Raw genomic sequence first — 20,615 nt, forward strand, 5'->3', positions numbered from 1 at the left:
CAAATGCAGTAAGAAACTGTTTGATTTAATAATTCTGTCTGTTCTAGTGTCTGGTGAGGGCAGTGGTGGTGGTGGTGGTGGTGGTGGGCAGCAAAGGGCAGTAATAAGGATGGGAATGGACGGGAGAGGCTTGTTTTGCCTTCTCACAATTGCATCCAAGAGAACTGGAGGAAAGGGCAACTGCATTACATGTCTGAGACCCTGCAAAGAGCAGTTTTGTAATCTGTTTTGGCCACTCTGTTCTGTTCTTCTTGTCATGTAAGTCTCACTAGGACTCCCCAAGGCGTGGGTGACTCACGTGTCCTGCTGTCTGCTGACCGTGATGGAGTCTGTGTCGGAGCAGGCGCGGTGGTGAGAGGGCAGCTGGGTGGAGGGCCGCGACGCGCTGCTCTGGGACTGGCTGCCGTAGGAGAGGCCCGCCCGGTGCTCCGGCGACTCGGGCAGCTGGCCCAGGTTGTGATGAGAGCGGCTCAGGAGGCGGGGGTTGGGGTTGGGGTTGGGCACGTAGCCGGGGTACGAGGGGTCAATGGGGGCATGGAGTCGGCCCAGGTGGTGCTTGTTCAGAGCGGCCTCCGAGCAGGACATCCTCTTGAGGTGCTCGCTCTCCGAACGTGCGCTGGGGGCCAGACTGAGCACGCTCACTGCCCTACCCATCCCTTCAGGTGGAGTGGAGAACTGCAGGCTACTCAATGGGCAATTCTCTGTCAGGGATACCAAGAAACACATATCAGTATTATTAGTACTAGTATTAACATCAGTATCAGGCCTCTGTAGACCACCTCCAGTAAGGGGCACAGACTTACCCAAGTCCTTGGTCTCCTGATTGCTCTGTCTGGCTTTCATGTGCAGGTGGAACTTGTGCTGGGCGGAACAGAGGTTCAGCAGATACTGGCAGGTCTTCTGACTGTCTGTCTGAAACAGGTGCTTGATGCCGTCGGAGGTGTTCTGGAGAGAGATCTTCTTTTTCTGCAGGAGATACAAGCCCACCCACATGGAGATGGTGAAAGCAAGTACTAGCACATGCAAATATGCATTGGGTTTTAGTCCTACAAAAACATTTGATCCAAAATGTAATTATAGGCAACTGAACTTACAATGAACGAGATTTTCTTTGTTTCTCTCCAGGGGAACCTCAGCACAGGAGTCCGATTACTATTCAGGACCTCAAAGATCAGAACACCTTTGGAGAAGACACCCAGCATGATGCCTGTCTGAGACCTCTTCTCTGGCAGCACGCGATGGAAGTGGACACCGTACTCGGTCAGTCGTTGGCACACCTTCACGTCAAACAGCAGGAGAGAAGTCAGCTAGACTCATTTCTTTGCCTTTACTTTAATCAGTAATGAATTGATTTTGCCCTTATTTATACAGGTGTTATCCTGTGTGAAGCTACATGCAATGCTTGGGATGTTATTCTGTGTCTCACATTTAAAAAGTCAGCAACATTGACGTCTGGCTTTGTGACACCTCAGACAAAACATGACACTATTACTAAAAGCACTATATTGCCAGGCCGTGGGCATTGATAGGAGGTCTGCTCTTCGGAGTCATTGAGAGGCTCTTACTTTAAGGAACTCAAATTCAGCCTCCTCCTCAGAGACTCCGTAGTAGGAGCTGTGTAGCTTGGGCAAGTCCTCTTTGATGGAGGTCTGGTCAAACTTGTCCATGGCGGAGGCAGGCAGATAGTGCTCCATCCTGAAATATGTCTTCCCATGGAGCTGTCGAGGATGAGATGGCACAGACAATTATTTGTGGTGCATGATCACATGGTCTCTAGCTCCAGCGATGACACAATTAGAGAGGAGAATTAGAAGATCAAAATAGGAGTAAAGAATAGTGGCCTACATAACTAAACAAAAAAAAACCTCTAAATGGTAATAACAGAAACAGATGGACCAATGTGAAAGTTTGACTTTACACTTGAATGGAAAAGCACTCTGTCTTCCATGCTGGCTTAGACTAGTTCTGGGAAAGAGCCATGGCAGTGTTTACCTCCGGCTGGTAATCACCAAACTCTGCCTGCAGAGCGAGCGAGGCCAGAAGCATGGCGCTCTCCAGGTCACACCGCATCCTCTCCTCCAAGATGTCTTTCCGCAGCTGCAAGTAGTACTGGTGTTTGGTCATCATGTGTCTGGGTTAAAAGAAATGAACAAGGATGGTAATTACTATTACAGGCCGCACAGAGGCCCCCTGCATCAGGTTTCTGCGTGTAGGAGTGAGAGCTAAGAGCACTGGGCCTCTCTCCTGGGCTCTTACTGAATGAGGTTCACATCGTCTAAGAAGAACTTGATGCGCAGGAACAGATTGAAGTTGACATCAGTTTTCTTCTTCTTGGGATCTTCCTTCCAGCCATCAGGGGCCACTTTGGTCAGTTTGGCATCAGGGTCGACAAAGAAAAACTCGTCGTCTGCAATACATAAACATACACACGCAAACATTTTTAGGAGGCAGTTAGACCTTTTGAACATAAACATGGGATTAGTCTGAAAACAGCTTTAAGCTGCTGTTTCAGAAGACTGTCATGCACCAACTTGCCCAAATGAACCTTTGCCAGATACAAACAAGTTCATCCAGAAAAAGCTCACAGCTGCACACACACTGCCAGATAAACATCACTGACATAAAAACACAGAGATAACACTGGCAATAAACATAATCGAACTGGATACAAAGGTCACTGTCCGAACTCTGTCAAGGGTGAAGGGATTTGCCAAGAAATCCTCCAGTGTACAAAGACTGAATCAATTAGTGATCAAGAGAAGGAACTGATCAATGTCACGCAGTCATGCATGCGTGGCCTCCCCCTCACCTCGCAGGCAGGCCAGGCCAAAGAGGTGGTGCTCCACCAGGCCCACGTGAGCCACCACCATGTCCAGCACGTCCTTGCACACCGCCTTCACATCGCTGCTGAGCTCCAGACGCTGGCTGTTCAGCAGCACCACCCCCACCTTCCGCTGGCTCTCCTCCACCTTCCCGCGCTTATTCTGGGGGATAGACGAAGGGAACAGATGCAGCGAGTCGGAAATTCCAGACTAGAATTTAAATCAAACTTTAAGGCATAGGAAAGCTTGTCAGAGACTTGTAATCTGTGAGCTATATTGCACCTTGGGAAAACATGACTCACCATTATGGAGGAGGGGACGCTCAACACAACACAAGGCTCGCTGGCCATCTTCACAAATTCAGGCCCGTAAAAGTTCTACAAACAAAAAATGACAACAAAAAAAAGTTACAGAACATTCTTAAGTAACATAACGAAGAGCAAGTTTTAGACATGGCTAATGTGTTGTCCCATTTATGCTATAACAAGTATAACGTTCTATTTATGTTTCATGGTGGTGATTGGGGCTCCTTTCTCTATCCATGTAGATGTACTTCTTGCTGTGCATAACTGGAGGGTACCTTAGGCTTGCGGTGAACCACCGTCCCATCCAGAGGACTGCTTCTGCGAGGCTCGCGCAGATCCAGCATTGAGGTGCGGAGGTCGTCTGAGGGGTAGAAGCTGGTGCGGATGCGGGTGTCCTCCACTGGGTGGATGCTGGCGTGAGAGAGGCGCGCCTGGAGGCGGTGGATCTGCTCCTCCTGCCGCTGGATGAGCAGCTCGGTGCCCAGAGTCTCATCAGGACCCGCTTCCAGCAGCCTGCCAGGCAAGAGCACAGGGAGACAGAGAACGTCATCGAGACAGACAGCACACATGACAGAGACAGACAGACAGAGAACGTCATCTCCACAGACAGCACACATGACAGAGACAGACAGACAGAGAACGTCATCGAGACAGACAGCACACGACGGATACAGACAGACAGAGAACGTCATCGAGACAGACAGCACACATGACAGAGACAGACAGACAGAGAACGTCATCGAGACAGACAGCACACGACAGATACAGACAGACAGAGAACGTCATCGAGACAGACAGCACATGACAGAGACAGGACAGAGAACGTCATCGAGACAGACAGCACACATGACAGAGACAGACAGACAGAGAACGTCATCGAGACAGACAGCACACGACAGAGACAGACAGACAGAGAACGTCATCTCCACAGACAGCACACATGACAGAGACAGACAGACAGAGAACGTCATCGAGACAGACAGCACACGACAGATACAGACAGACAGAGAACGTCATCGAGACAGACAGCACACAGACAGCTCCACAGACAGCACACATGACAGACAGACAGACAGAGAACGTCATCTCCACAGACAGCACACATGACAGAGACAGACAGACAGAGAACGTCATCTCCACAGACAGCACACATGACAGAGACAGACAGACAGAGAACGTCATCGAGACAGACAGCACACATGACAGAGACAGACAGACAGAGAACGTCATCTCCACAGACAGCACACATGACAGAGACAGACAGACAGAGAACGTCATCTCCACAGACAGAGAACGTCATCTCCACAGACAGCACACATGACAGACAGACAGACAGAGAACGTCATCTCCACAGACAGCACACATGACAGAGACAGACAGACAGAGAACGTCATCGAGACAGACAGCACACATGACAGAGACAGACAGACAGAGAACGTCATCGAGACAGACAGCACACATGACAGAGACAGACAGACAGAGAACGTCATCGAGACAGACAGCAAACATGACAGAGACAGACAGACAGAGAACGTCATCTCCACAGACAGCACACATGACAGAGACAGACAGACAAGAACGTCATCTCCACAGACAGCACACATGACAGAGACAGACAGACAGAGAACGTCATCTCCACAGACAGCACACATGACAGAGACAGACAGACAGAGAACGTCATCTCCACAGACAGAGAACGTCATCTCCACAGACAGCACACATGACACAGACAGACAGACAGAGAACGTCATCTCCACAGACAGAGAACGTCATCTCCACAGACAGCACACATGACAGACAGACAGACAGAGAACGTCATCTCCACAGACAGCACACATGACAGAGACAGACAGACAGAGAACGTCATCTCCACAGACAGCACACATGACAGAGACAGACAGACAGAGAACGTCATCTCCACAGACAGCACACATGACAGAGACAGACAGACAGAGAACGTCATCGAGACAGACAGCACACATGACAGAGACAGACAGACAGAGAACGTCATCGAGACAGACAGCAAACATGACAGAGACAGACAGACAGAGAACGTCATCTCCACAGACAGCACACATGACAGAGACAGACAGACAGAGAACGTCATCTCCACAGACAGCACACATGACAGAGACAGACAGACAGAGAACGTCATCTCCACAGACAGCACACATGACAGAGACAGACAGACAGAGAACGTCATCGAGACAGACAGCACACATGACAGAGACAGACAGACAGAGAACGTCATCGAGACAGACAGCACACATGACAGAGACAGACAGACAGAGAACGTCATCTCCACAGACAGCACACATGACAGAGACAGACAGACAGAGAACGTCATCTCCACAGACAGCACACATGACAGAAGACAGACAGACAGAGAACGTCATCTCCACAGACAGCACACATGACAGAGACAGACAGACAGATTAGGCCATGCATGCCATCCCACTCACACGAGATACAACACAGGACATGCAAGATCAGGTTGGCACTTTACATAATAATACAAAACAATAACCATAAATTAATCCCTCTCTAATATCAGCCGCAAACATGTGCTTATGACCAAGCATTTACATAATTCTGTGGGAACTGGTTGGGTTTAATGTCAATGACTGGGGATATCTGATTATGGCTAGCCTGCATTATGGAAATGAGACACTTTTCAACCTAAATATAGGCGGTAGATTTGTTTAAGTCTGTGTAATCCACATTAAAGCATGTTTCATGAGAGCTTTCAGGCTACAGAGAGAGAAAAGTACCCTTAGAGGCAGATTAACATTCTTATTCCAACAGCCTTGGAAAATACTCGTTATCGCCACACCTAATCTCCATGACACAGAAGAATCTGTTCAGAAAAAGAGGGGGGGCTGGGGGGGGTTCATCCTTTTTTTCCATTTGATTCTGAGCATCAGTGAGTCAGTGGGAGAGAGAGGTGGTGGTGAACCTGAGGCCAGGTGCCCCAACACCTCTGCCAACACTCTGCACTCAGCCTCTTGTTGCTATGACAGCAGATTATCCCCTCAGTGCGGCGTGGCATTTTCCCATGGCACTGACCTCAGCGCGCAGGCATGCCAGCCTGAGCCAGGGCAGGCCGGGGCAGGGCAGGGCACAGCCAGCTGGGAGCAGTAGCCGGGCACTTTGCACCGTGGCTCTCTGCCTGGATGCCATCTCCTCAAATCAGTTATGAAAATCACAGCTCCCGAAAAACTGATTAAATCGCACAGGCCAGCACTAGGCAACTGTTGCCATGACAACACAGGGGCGGGAGGTTATTGCTGCTGAGGTAGTTTAAAGAGTGAACAGCAGAGGGGACTGGAGAGCCACACTGTCACCTGAGGAGGAGAGTAAGAGAGTGTGTGTGTGTGTGTGTGTGTGTGTTGTGTGTGTGTGTGTTGTGTGTGTGTGTGGGGGGGGGGTGTAGAGAGAGGGAATGATGACGTATGGTAAGCCATTTTATGACTAAGTGAGTTGTTGATTAAGTAGAAGCAAGTGGATAAACGAACAAGTAAACAATTAACATACAAGCGCACACATGCGCACACACACGCTCACACACGCACACAGAGGAAACACGGGAAAGAGCTTGGTCTTGGATGGCCTGTTGTGTGAAATTGTCCTCTTTGGAAAATTACAAGCATGAAAGAACAAAGGATGACAACCCCACTACTTCCACAAGTTGTGTAACACTTTCCACATCTTTCCACCCATATATGTACACACACATACACAAAGAAACACACTCTCACACACACACACACACACACACACACGTTGTCATTTTGGAGAGTAATATGAGCACTCTGAGAAAAGGTTAACCCCAATGACACCTTTAGGTAGAATATTAACAGGTGCTGGAGACGAGGCCAACTGGACTGGGGCGTTCAGACATACCACAGGATCCACATGAGTACCCAGGTATGTGCAAACAGAGAAGGAAACGTTTCTCTCTGTCAAACACACACACACAGACACACACACACCCACAGACACACAAACACCCTCAGACACACACCCACACACATAAAGGGGAGGAGAAGTACCTCTGTCTGCTGAGGGACATGCTGTCATGCTCTGACAGAGCCACCTGTGAGCTGCTCCTTCGCCCATCTTCGTGTTTCTTGACTGACAGGAGAGGAAGAGGGGGAGCAAGAGGAAGACACAATCAACACAAATGATCAGAAGACTACCAACCATGGTCCTTAAAGGGGCAGACTCTGAGAGTACCCTCCAACTCTGATTCGTTTCCAAATCAGGGGTGTAAGCTATGCCACCTCAAGCAACTTCTGAGATGACTCATCGGAGTTAAAAGCACTTAACTTCTGAGACGACTCATCGGAGTTAAAAGCACTTATCTCTGAAACTGAAACACAATGTTCCAGAGGATGTGCTTAAGACATAATAAAAGGCACCGTGGGCCTGTATCATGTCACATCTACTTTGCAATTTGCCCCCAATGGAAGACCAGAGGCCTACATTTAACAACATGGTGTGTATGCTGAGATTGTGAGGGGGTACCTTGTCTGTTTAACTACATGGTGTGTATGCTGAGGATGTGAGGGTGTACCTTGTCTGTTTAACTACATGGTGTGTATGCTTGGGGTTGTGAGGGTGTACCTTGTCTGTTTAACTACATGGTGTGTATGCTTGGGGTTGTGAGGGTGTACCTTGTCTGTTTAACTACATGGTGTGTATGCTTGGGGTTGTGAGGGGGTACCTTGTCTGTTTAACTACATGGTGTGTATGCTTGGGGTTGTGAGGGGGTACCTTGTCTGTTTAACTACATGGTGTGTATGCTTGGGATTGTGAGGGGTACCTTGTCTGTTTAACTACATGGTGTGTATGCTGAGGTTGTGAGGGTGTACCTTGTCTGTTTAACTACATGGTGTGTATGCTTGGGGTTGTGAGGGTGTACCTTGTCTGTTTAACTACATGGTGTGTATGCTTGGGATTGTGAGGGGGTACCTTGTCTGTTTAACTACATGGTGTGTATGCTGAGGTTGTGAGGGTGTACCTTGTCTGTTTAACTACATGGTGTGTATGCTTGGGGTTGTGAGGGTGTACCTTGTCTGTTTAACTACATGGTGTGTATGCTTGGGATTGTGAGGGTGTACCTTGTCTATTTAACTACATGGTGTGTATGCTTGGGATTGTGAGGGGGTACCTTGTCTGTTTAACTACATGGTGTGTATGCTTGGGTTGTGAGGGTGTACCTTGTCTGTTTAACTACATGGTGTGTATGCTTGGGGTTGTGAGGGTGTACCTTGTCTGTTTAACTACATGGTGTGTATGCTTGGGGTTGTGAGGGTGTACCTTGTCTGTTTAACTACATGGTGTGTATGCTTGGGGTTGTGAGGGTGTACCTTGTCTGTTTAACTACATGGTGTGTATGCTTGGGGTTGTTGAGGGGTGTACCTTGTCTGTTTAACTACATGGTGTGTATGCTTGGGGTTGTGAGGGGGTACCTTGTTTATGCAACTACATGGTGTGTATGGTTGGGATTGTGAGGGTGTACCTTGTCTGTTTAACTACATGGTGTGTATGCTGAGGTTGTGAGGGGGTACCTTGTTTATGCAACTACATGGTGTGTATGCTTGGGGTTGTGTGGATGTACCTTGTCTGTTTAACTACATGGTGTGTATGCTGAGGTTGTGTGGGTGTACCTTGTCTGTTTAACTACATGGTGTGTATGCTGAGGTTGTGAGGGTGTACCTTGTCTGTTTAACTACATGGTGTGTATGCTGAGGTTGTGAGGGTGTACCTTGTCTATTTAACTACATGGTGTGTATGCTGAGGTTGTGAGGGGGTACCTTGTCTATTTAACTACATGGTGTGTATGCTTGGGGTTGTGTGGGTGTACCTTGTCTATTTAACTACATGGTGTGTATGCTGGGGTTGTGTGGGGGTACCTTGTCTGTATTCAGGATCTGAGGACGTCACCGAGGGGCTTTCGCTGGAAGAGCTGTAGTCACTGTGGTATCTTCTGTGGGTATGAAGGGGATCTGAAATAACACAGGAATGAAAACATCAGCTCAATGGCTCAACTGAAGTAATGATAATAAACTTCATTCCATCTGGGCTCATTCAGTTCAGCTGTATGTTTCCTGGTTCTCCTGATCTGTCACAAAACAAGTCATACTAGCTTCCAGAGGTAGTGTTACTGATTGAGCTGAAGCAGACTTTCTTATTAGCAGTAAGGGTGAACACCTCAATGAAGACATCTGGTGAAGTGTACTCCTCCTCATCCTCCTTCCACATACTGTATGTTTGCCCGCCAAGACGTTCTCAGATCAGAAACAGGGAGCCTTACGTAAGTTATTTTCTCTGCAAACCACTTCAAAACAACTTTCCAAAGAACAGGGGAGGTAATCCGTTTCAAGAGGATTTCATCCTGTTCGGTTTAGTGGAGTTGACAATTGGACATTAGAGGCCATAGTTTTAGTAAGGGGTGTATACAGTGGAAAAGGTCTAAAGGTCTTTTAAAGAATTTCTGTTCCATATACACATAGACTTGTGACACATAAAACAGTAACATCGGCAGGCGGGCTGGACTTGGCTCTCAGGTAAGACCCCAGGCAACATTCATCGACTCCTGTTTTGCTTTCATGCCCACTGACTTCAAACTCACCACCCGCTTCACAAACTCATAAAAGGGGTTAAAAGTAAACTCACACTGGGAAAGCAATCCCCAGCCCTTGCTGTTCCAGACTCCAGGCCTTGCTGTTTCAGTCATTAGAGTGAACGTTTACACGCGCACTACTGTATAAACTTGGTAGCTAAACCCTGTCTGCGTTGCTCAAAGTGTACAGCTCTTGACTGTGCACATTTCGTCTGTGCGCAGTGTAGTCTGCGGTTCATAAGTGATACTGTTACCATTTTTGGCAGCATACAATAACAAGTAACTGATACAATTGCAGTTTTAATGAGCAAATCTATCATATCACATCCTCAGAAGAACAGATGAGGCCATGCTTGTAAAATCATGATTGTCACATCTAATCCCCACTCTGCATTAACGCTATCCTTAACAAAACCCTGAAGTTGGACACACTTCAAGAATGTGATATGTGATCTCTTCAATCCCTTGCCAGCATCATGTGGGAGCTTATTAGATGCTGTACACAGTCAGCAGTCCAATTTGTCAAAGCTCAAGGGCCTTGTTTCTAGACCTGCCATAAGCATGGCCTTGGAGACCAGATCCCTGCATGGACCGCAGGGCTGAGAAGAATGCCACCTTGCAGATTGTGGTACCACAACCAAACCCCCTTGTGTTTAATTACGTCCGCCAAGGAGTAGGTTTTCGTTGCGTTTTGTTTGTTGGTTTGTATGTCTGTAAGAAGGATTTCATAAAAACTGTCAGCCCGATTTTCATGAAACTTGCTGGAAATGTGTAGCATTGGCCAAGGAAAAGTGAATCAGAATCATGGGGTGTATCCACGAATTTTGTTTCACTTTCGCTAACGTTGCAAGAAACGGCATTCGGCCTTCGTAGAGGTCTGCCCTCTCCGAGTGCTCCTCTAGTTCATTCATTTGACTTTACTTGTCCCTTAATATGTTGACATTGTTGAGCCGAAAGAGTTTAAATTAAATTTAAAAAATCAACATAATTAAAACTATTTCGGCGTGGCATGTCTAGCTTGTCTGTTAATACAGCTATGATGTGTAGTCATGACAATTGGTTGCAATCACAAACGAAACAGCCATTTATAGTTGTATTCGAGTATTTGAATGCAATATTTACATTTGAACTTTTGTGTTTTCCAAGCAATGAATGGTCAGTTGACCAGAAGGTTCCAATGACGTAATGCTCTTGCTAAATGTGTGTAGGCTGTGCTCAGTACAGTGGTCCGGGCATGTAGAATTGTTTTGTTCTTCTTGTGTGGAGAGAGAACAAAAAAACATGTTTGTACTGTGTACATCGAAAAGAAAGAAAGAAAGAAAATGTCGGATACATGTACACAAGACCACAGAACAAGCCACAAACTACATGAGGATGAAACTCTCAAATGGGGAGGGGGGCTGTTATGATGGTAATGGCAGTGACGGACTTAACACCACGGTACACCTCCTAGTACTCAGTGTCTCCCACATCAATCCATCTTCAAGACATTTTCTCTTGTTCTGAAGCAATGGAAAAGTCTGTCAGCCATCTGCTCTCTTCTCTTCTCTTGGGAAATGTTTAAGCAGAACCAGTACATCAGGTCTGAGCACAAATCTTTAACTCTCAGTCAACATAGGTGACATTCTTGGGCTCTGGTTTAGGCTTAAGAGTTTCGAAAGGCTGCCTTAAATAAACAATGGAAGGATTTGACATGGGATTTTACTGTAAGCAGCCAATCTGGTACTGTATACTCCATGGCGTTCCAGAAAAGACAAATGGACGTGGTCACAAAGATCTGACTGTCAAAGACTACATGGAGGTTCTCTCGGTCACCACTGGTTCATGACATCCGTGACACACAGAGAAAACTATGGCAAACCAAAGAAACCGGTCTTCTCAGATAACCAGAAACCACAAAGAAACTTGCGACACCTCCTTTGTTTTAACCTCATGATGCGTCCTGCTTGTTTGTTTTTCACTTCAGCAGAGATATTTTTAACTCCTACTGCTACTTAGACTACAGAATGACAGTCCATCCATCACCTCCATGCAGAGCAGTAAGGTGAGCTCTGTTGTTGATAGTTTGGCGTGCACCCTGGGAAAGGAGAGGATCATTCCCATGATCAGTGAATGAGCACAAAGACCTGACTGAGAGATGGTAGGCGGGGGGAGGATACATCCGTCAGGAGGGGAAAGTTATGGCACATGTTCTCTCAAGCTTTCATTATGAAAGGACCTGCCACCCACCCACCCACACACTCACACTCACTTCTCAAGCACAACTCTGGGGCCCATTGTTAGTCATGTAGCAGAAAACCCTGTGACTCACAGCTTAAGGCCAAGTAAGAGCAGAGAGCAGAGAGAGGGAAAGAACTAAGGGGAGAGAGAGAGAGATTAAGAAGACAGAGAGAAGCAGGGAGAGAGGAAGAGAGAGATGAAGAAGACAGAGAGAAGCAGGGAGAGAGGGAGAGAGAGATGAAGAAGACAGAGAGAAGCAGGGAGAGAGGGAGAGAGAGATGAAGAAGACAGAGAGATGCTGGGAGAGAGGAAGAGAGAGATGAAGAAGACAGAGAGAAGCAGGGAGAGAGGGAGAGAGAGATGAAGAAGACAGAGAGAAGCAGGGAGAGAGGGAGAGAGAGATGAAGAAGACAGAGAGACGCAGGGAGAGAGGGAGAGAGAGATGAAGAAGACAGAGAGAAGCAGGGAGAGAGAGATGCGACATGCTCTAGAGATTTTGAAGAGGGATTATGTCATCACTGCATCCTGTAACCTCCGAAGTATAAAAGTATGAAGGTGTTGGCAGAACACCGCTAGAGCTTTCAGAGGCATGACTGGAGCATCCCTCCCCCAACACCCCCCTTCCTCGGAAGGCTTTGATTGAATTCACAGGAAGACACTCTTTATGGATTGTAAATCTACGCAGCACCATAAAATGGATGAAGGACACATTTAAAAGACTGACCGGGGTCAGAGCGCCACCGAATTGTTAGGAGGGAAGAGAGCTGTTGTGTTCACATTGAATTGTAATCAGCCACGGGACCAGCCTCAGTGCCAACACAAGGAAAAGAGATAACCGGGAGAACATGGAGCTCGCTCACTCGCTGGGAAACATCAGCGTGTTCAGAGTGTGGTGTGACTATCTGAACACAGAGATACTTTTGTGTGTAAGAATGATCCCATCCACCTCTCACACCATTTAAAATGCTACAGAAAAAAGAAAGTCCCACAGGCTGAGGAGTCAGACAGATGTTTGGAGCAGAGCATCCGTCCGTGGCTCAGGGCTCGGCTGCAGACCCAGCTGTTTCCACAGCCCCGCTGCTCCTGCTTGTGCTCAGCCATCTCACACTCTTCAGGAGCTTTGATTCCTCTACGCAGGAGAGCACAGGCTATGAGAATGCATCTTGAGCTCAGCCATCTAACACTCTTCAGGAGCTCCTCTATGCAGGAGAGCACAGGCTATGTGAACGCATCTTGAGCTCCATGTCAACAAGAGGGTGACGGACGGCCACAGAGTAGGTCAAGGCCAACCAGTGCTGTGCTGGGCAATTACTAAGATGAGAGCCAGACACTATCATTCTCTCCATAACTCTCTCTCTCTCTCTCTCTCTCTCTCTACCAGTGTTAGGTGCCATCTTTCTTGTTCTCCCTCCCTCTTTATGTGTTGCATCCAATCCCTCCCATCGTCTGTCGTCCCCCTCTATTCTTCCCTCTTCCCTTTCTCTCGCTCTGCTTCAATTTGTATCTTTCTTCTGCTGGCCCTCTTTCTGTCCCTGCCTGACGCTCTGCCCGTTGTTTTCAGTCTGTCCCTCTGTCATTCATGGCATTCTGTTTGTTCATTCCTTCTCTCTCTGGGTCACTCTCATTCTCTCTCCTCCACCCAATCTGACGCTGCACACATTCTCATTCCTTTTCACCCTTCTCTTGCTGGCCTGATTCTGACTGCAGAGGAGCACAATGGCAGCCCCTCCCCCCCTCCGCCCCTCCCCTCCATAAATAAGGAGATTAATGAAGCAATTAGCAGCTGATTCACAGGACTGGGGCAGCAGGACGGGGCTGTCTGTGGAAGTCCATTCATGGCAGGCAGCGACCGCCCTCCCCCTTAACACAGAATCACAGACAAACTACAGTGGTGGGGGTGGGGTGGGGCGGGGCGGCAGCAGGCGTTTCCTTTCCAAATATGGTTTGTGCAGAGACGGTCCTTTTCATATCAAAGAGAAATTGGGGGTGTTACCAGCTACATGCAAACATTTTGGTTTGATTTAAATTCCACAGCTTGCACTGAACTTCTCAGACATGTTAGGACAACACACTCTTCTGGGCTGTGATAGTGTTTCAGCGTCTTCGTAAGGCGTAAGCAGACCACCCTCATGTGATGTTTGGAGTGTTTGTTCTCCGGCCTACAGAGAGGAGCCTGCAGAGATTTCAGAGGAGCGGCCCACACATTTACAGACTGCTCGCCCCAAGGGGAAGACACACACACACACACACCACACACACACACACACGTAATATTCCAGGAACCTGAGGAGAAGGTAGAAGGCAGCCTTTTCCTCCATACTGAACTCTAAACCTGTGAGAAAGCTCCCAGCTATTTCCTGCTCCACGCATCCTTCGCCAGAAGCCCTGCGATTTTCCTCGAATCCAGAGCAGCCATTAGCGTCTGCCGTTACATAACCAGTACGTACAGTACATTCATAACGCTAATATCATTTCATCATTCATGCCATTCGGCCACTCCAGGAAAAACCTCAAACTGAATTTGCAGCGAATCAATCATCTCATTATAAGGCTCCCAGTGGCTGTCATAGCTAGGAGCAGCAGGGCAGAAGCTTCAGAGACACAGCTGAAGCTTTAGTCCTGGTGACGGAGTGGAGATGAGATGGAGAGAACTCTAAGGGTGGAGCTGAAGGATTAGTCCTGGTGACGGAGTGGAGATGGAGAGAACTCGAAGGGTGGAGCTGAAGGAGTGGAGATGAGATGGAGAGAACTCGAAGGGTGGAGCTGAAGGATTAGTCCTGGTGACGGAGTGGAGATGGAGAGAACTCCAAGGGTGAAGCTGAAGTTTTAGTCCTGGTGAAGGAGTGGAGATGAGATGGAGAGAACTCTAAGGGTGGCGCTGAAGTTTTAGTCCTGGTGAAGGAGTGGAGATGAGCTGGACAGATAGATAGATAGATGGATACTTTATTAATCCCGAGGGAAATTTAGGAACTCTAAGGGTGAAGCTGAAGTCTTAGTCCTGGTGACGGAGTGGAGATGGAGAGAACTCGAAGGGTGGAGCTGAAGGAGTGGAGATGGAGAGAACTCGAAGGGTGGAGCTGAAGTTTTAGTCCTGGTGACGGAGTGGAGATGAGATGGAGAGAACTCCAAGGGTAGGTTGGCTTCCTGTGAGTGACGGCATTTCTGATGAGGCCCCACAGGCACGCACAGGCCATCTGGGTTTCAGTCCATGTGTCAGGCCCGGCTCACAGAGAGAGAGAGAGAGAGAGAGACTGGTCCAAATTGAGCTGTACAGAAACATGGCTGCTCGCCATTAATGCCAGGTGACTGGGCTTTCAATATAACGACTGTGTCTTTAAAGAGAGCAGCTGGTGTTATGGTTTCATTTCTAATTTCCTTGGGTAAAGTATTTCTCTCACTGCCAAGGATCGAGGAAGAATGAAGAAGACATTATGACCTTTGACCTTAGCCCTGGGAGACCTTTTCACTTCATCTCTAGGAAGTCCTTCACTCTCGACCACCATTCCTCTCTTTAGTACCTCCAGTCTACAGCCCATCCCCCAAACACACTCGCACACACTCACACACTCTTCCCTTCACCCCATGGGTTCTGCTCTCCCCACCTTCGCCCACTCCATTCCGCCCGGGCCCGACCCGACCCAGCCCGGCCCGGCCCAGCCCAGTCACATGACCCAGCGGCAGGCAGCGGGAAGTCCAATAACATTTGGAATGCCCTCATTCAAGACACATGACTCCTATTACCGCCTGCAGGGTGTGCAGGAAGCAGGGGCCTAATGGAAGCACCTTGGCCTATGCAGAGGGGAGGGGGTGAGGGCACAGGAAAGAGAGAGGGAGGGAGGGAGGGGGAGAGAGAAAGAAAGAGAGAGAGAGCAAATGAGAGGAAGGAATAAAGAAAGAAAGAAAGAAAGAAAGAAAGAAAGAAAGAAAGAAAGAGAGGGCAGGGAAGCTTAAGAGCATTCAAATCTGGGAGGCAGAAGAGGCCGGGGCATCCAGTGTTGCCATCATTCTGAACAACAACAACGACAGCATACAAAAGACAGCAAAACAAAGAGAGAGAGAGAGAGAAAAACAGACAGAAATAGACAGGAAGAAAGAAAGAAAACCGGGAGGAAAAACACAAGAGAAACACAACGCAAAGAAAAGCTGCCAAGCAACACATTTTGGAGGCCCCTACAAATGGTCTGTGCTCAATTACCTCCATTCACAGCGAAACGGCCAGGGGAAAAGGAAAATATTTGGGTTCGACCATCATGAGCGGCCGGGCCGACTCCATTTTAATGGCAGTGGACATTCCTGCGCGTCAGCGTGGCGTCTCGCTGGCCTGCTTGTTTTCTTATCACCCGCCAGCCAGCCATGAAACCCCAACAGTGGGCCCTTACTTCCACAGAGCCCCGAACGGACACACGCACACAAAAGAGACACACCTCCCTCCCATTAGCATCGCTGCACAGTAGCTCCTCTTAAATCCTCATAGTAAATGAATGCGATGGGTCCACCCATAAGGGCTCCTTTCAGCGGGGGCAGAGGGCCAACGCTGACGCAGCACCACCAGGGGGAGAGGGAAAGGCCTCCGGTTCTGGTTCAGACGGAGGTTCTGGGCCGCTGAGCACCTGGGCTGAGCCGCTGTTATAAATAGCTACCAAATGAGCTGGCTTGGAGGAAGCTGGGTCCTGCGAGGATGGGGGTTTCTGGTGTGAGGCCACATCAGGCAGCAGATGGTGGCCAGACCTGGAGCAGTCGGCCCTGGGACGGGAGCGCTGACGGCGTGCGTACGTGCGTGTGACTGGTGGCATTCTGAGCAGACTTCTCTGAATTCAGATTCGCAGAGAAGGAAGAGTGCTCCTACACTGCTGGTCTCCTGGCACAAGACCCAAGCAGTCAGCTTAACACAATTTTGCACAGTGTCAAATGTGAGCAGTTCTTGGCAAGTGTGCATGGGTGTGCTCTGTGTTTGTGTGGCTGTTTGTGTGAGAGCAGCTTAGGCAGCAGTGTGATAGCACTTCTATACTGGAATTAGCAAGCCATCTCTAATTGGTTGCAGGAATTTGGAAACCACCACTCTCTCATGATTCACTCTCTGACGAACAAGCCACTCTGAAGAATCCCGTCAGGGCTAACCCTCCCCATCAGAAGGTGACTGCCACAGTAAACCCGTGGTCAAGCCCTCTCCCGTCACTGGAGACTAATCCTACATCTGTGTTCTGCGAACCAGAAACGCTTCAGAAAAACAACCAACCGCTAGTGATGAGCAGCACATGCGAGGGGACCCACCCTCTCCTGCACATTAGGCAGCGGCAGCAGCAGTACTCACCATCCATGGCCTGCTGCAGCGCGTGCAGTTTCCTCTGCCTCTCGCGGATGCGATCGTAGGCGCTGCTGAGGGCCGAGCTGACGGACAGCGCCGGCAGGTGGTGGGCCCTCGGGTGCTGCAGCCCGCTGAAGTCGGAGTGGCGGCCCTCCTTGGGGCGGGAGGCGGAGCGGTGGCGTCCGGCGGAGCGGGTGCTCAGAGCGCTGCTGCCCCTCCGCGCCTCCTCCAGGCCCCCCCAGTGCAGCATCTCCGGGTCCAGGCAGGCCAGGTCCACGGCCGACGCCCAGTTCTTGCGGCGCTGCTCGCTGCGTTGGGACGGGGCCTTCCTGCCGGTGTCGGTCAGCCGGCCGCGGGCCTGTGGCTGGGGCTGGGCGTGGGTCTGGGACAGCAGGTTGGGGTAGAGTTCGGCGGAGGACTCGGAACCCGGGTGGAACTCTGACGGGGGGTAGTGGAGAGCGCTGTCGTCCGCCCGGAGCACCTCCTGCACAGGCAGCGAGCTCATGGAGCGGCTCAGGCCTCGGTTCAGTCCAGCATGCTCCTGAGAGCGGGCCCTGTAGCGCTCCAGGACACGATGGGCCGCGCTCCGCCCTACAGATAAATAACAGAACCTTTATTAGTCAAACAACAGGAGAAGCACTCAAAATTTCGTTGTATTAATACAACGACAATAAGGGCTTTTCTATTCTGTTCTATAACCCTCTCCCTATTACACATCAGACCTCCATTTCAGCCATGTGTTACACAGACTTCATGGGATTATTTCATAATACATAACACAGTGCAGGCAATATTTTGTTTTTCTGAATATTAGATTTTAAGGTCTGGAAGAGTTACAGACTGAATCTGACTACCCCATTGCAGCCATAACCAGAGCAGGACAAGGAAATCAACAAGGGAAAAACAAGCTTGTTAAAGGCCTGTGAGTGCGCAAGGCTGGTGGAGGAGAGGCCTGTAATGGGATGTAATTGGCTGGGAGAACAGGCAAACGATAGGGGCCTTCTGGTGGAGCAGGGCTGCCTGGGCCTAGCGACGCTAGCTCAGCATGGACACGCTCATTAGCCGCGCTCTAAGGCTGGCTGTCACTCAGGGCACCGGCGGATGATCCAGATGCCCCGCTCATACAGGAGCCTCATGGCCCAACACTGCTCCCCTTTCACTGCCACTTAAAAACAGATTACTGCCCTTAATCTGGAGGGGTTACAGTAGAGAGTTCAATCACTCAGGCAGAGGGAGGGAAGAGAGGAGATGGAGAGAGAGAGAGAGAGAGAGAGAGAGAGAGAGAGAGAAGGAAAACATCATGTTAAATGCATTACATTTGCTGACCCAGACAGTTAGCTAACGTCTTTTGGTAAAGCATTCAAATGGAATGCCAAAACTCTGATATGTTTCAAATTTCTGAGGCCTTCAATCAAAGATGATAACTTTTCTCCCTCTGGACACTGTTCACAATTAAATCACCTGAGGTCTGTCAAATAAACCTTTCAGGACAGAAGGTCATAGCTGCCAAAGAGAAGTTTTCTGTGTTCCATGAAAGTTTCCAGCTTTTCATATTTTAAAATCACCTGTCAAACTCCCCAAACACCAAACTTTCAACACAATATCAACCTATTCTGAAACATTCATGCTTCATTGAACCTTTGAATGACCTAACTTGACCTATTAGTCAATCATGTCTATGTTCTGGACTGTTCTCTGTCATTTTAGATCTCAAATATATGCACCTTCCATCCTGCCCTGTCAACAGTGAACTACCACATGCGAAGACATGACATGGAGTAAAAGAGAGGACTGGTGTGGGGAGGGGAGGGGAGGGGAGGGGAGGGGAGAGGAGTCAAATTAAGAGAGAAATGGAGGCAGAGGTTCAAAAGAGAAATAAAAGGGTAGGGAAACAAGGCTAGCAGTCTGTATGTGCACGTGGTGCTCTGATCTACATAGCATATGCTCCCTCTATACCAGGAAAAAGAACATCAAAGACTCAAGTGGCGTATTTCCACTATGGGGTAGAACTCCAGTGTCTGGGGGAACCACAGCCTCAGACTGGTTTGTTTCCATGTGTGAGTCTGGACTGGGGCCATGGCCCAGATAGCCTCCGTTTGGTCCTGGAGTGGGGTAGGGCCAAATCTGGGACTTCTGGAGAGGAACCCAACGCAACAATAAAACCATAGAAATTTAAAAACAGAGAGGTAGCGTTAGTTTAGGCTGATTACAGATGGAAATGATTTGTGTTTGTAAAGAAAGATTATCTACAGATAAATCAAAAATTCGCAAAAGAATCGGAGACACCGTGTTTCCAACTATTTCATGACTGTCATGAATATCATTTTCATTTCTTTTACGTGTACTTGTGCGACCATTGCTAAGCGCTATTTAGACATTTCTAGCATTAATGTTCTCTCTTTGCGAATGTCCCCAATATTACAACTCCTAAAACAGAAGACTGAGGCACACACACACACACACATAGACATAGAAACACAGACACAGACATAGACACACACATAGAAACACAGACACAGACATAGACACACACACACACACACACACACACCCACACAGACATAGAAACACAGACACAGACATAGACACACACACACTAATTCCACAATGATCACTGTTCACTGATCCTGAACACTCGAGAGGCAGATAAGGGGTAAACGTTTGAGGCACACTGCTTACATTTTTAAAAATGACTTCCGTTTGACCTACTGTATTTTGCCAGCATAGGGTTTTAAGAGTTTCAGTTGCTCCGCGAGAACGCAACACTGTGTTGGTGTGTGTGTGTGTGTGTGTGTGTGTGTGTGTGTGCACCAGAGTGAGCAAGACCAAGAGAGAGCAAGGGACAGAAGGAGTGAGTGAAATAGAAAGCAAAAGAGGAGAGGAGAGGAGAGGAGAGGAGAGCAGTGAAGCGTTATTCACACACAGGCAGCCATACAGCAATGTCAACATTCAATTGCCAGCATGAAAACAATGACGGAACATTTCTCCACCATTACTACTTTCAACCGCTTGAGGTTACGACAGCCACTAAGGACGGAAAAGTGGCTTGCGAGATGAGTCACATCCTTCACATACTCCTCTCTTCAAAGGCAGGCCCTTGCACTCATTCATCACTGAAGAATACGAGGCCCACTACCAAAACAACAGGCTAGAGCCCAGTCTCCGGACCAAAAGGGGAGAAATATAGCTCTAATCAATACCATACCCTGGTTACATAAGCAGCAAGCAAGCCCTGTTCTGTGTGAGTTCTTCAAGGCCTGAGAGAGAGAGAGAGAGAGAGAGAGAGAGTGAGAGAGCAGTAGAGAGAGAGAGAGAGAGAGAGAGAGAGAGCGCGA

General features: G+C 48.6%; 1 protein-coding gene across 7 annotated transcripts in view; it reads right to left on the reverse strand.

Annotated features, from left to right (window-relative positions):
• The window catches only part of ptpn13 (protein tyrosine phosphatase non-receptor type 13), a 63,583-nt gene that overhangs the window by 16,773 nt on the left and 26,195 nt on the right, over positions 1-20,615 (reverse strand). For all 7 annotated transcript variants that reach the window (XM_031577858.2, XM_031577859.2, XM_031577863.2 and 4 more), the window contains exons 7-18: positions 17,287-17,871; positions 9,046-9,138; positions 7,180-7,261; positions 3,403-3,640; positions 3,125-3,199; positions 2,810-2,984; positions 2,257-2,407; positions 1,993-2,131; positions 1,566-1,718; positions 1,095-1,277; positions 804-966; positions 299-701 (exon numbers count right to left, since the gene is read on the reverse strand). In XM_031577858.2, coding sequence (XP_031433718.1) covers positions 299-701; positions 804-966; positions 1,095-1,277; positions 1,566-1,718; positions 1,993-2,131; positions 2,257-2,407; positions 2,810-2,984; positions 3,125-3,199; positions 3,403-3,640; positions 7,180-7,261; positions 9,046-9,138; positions 17,287-17,871 — 2,440 coding nt within the window. The remainder of the gene's footprint in view (positions 1-298; positions 702-803; positions 967-1,094; positions 1,278-1,565; positions 1,719-1,992; positions 2,132-2,256; positions 2,408-2,809; positions 2,985-3,124; positions 3,200-3,402; positions 3,641-7,179; positions 7,262-9,045; positions 9,139-17,286; positions 17,872-20,615) is intronic.

This window comes from Clupea harengus, chromosome 12, assembly GCF_900700415.2.
Source record: "Clupea harengus chromosome 12, Ch_v2.0.2, whole genome shotgun sequence".
NCBI classification, from domain to species: domain Eukaryota; kingdom Metazoa; phylum Chordata; class Actinopteri; order Clupeiformes; family Clupeidae; genus Clupea; species Clupea harengus.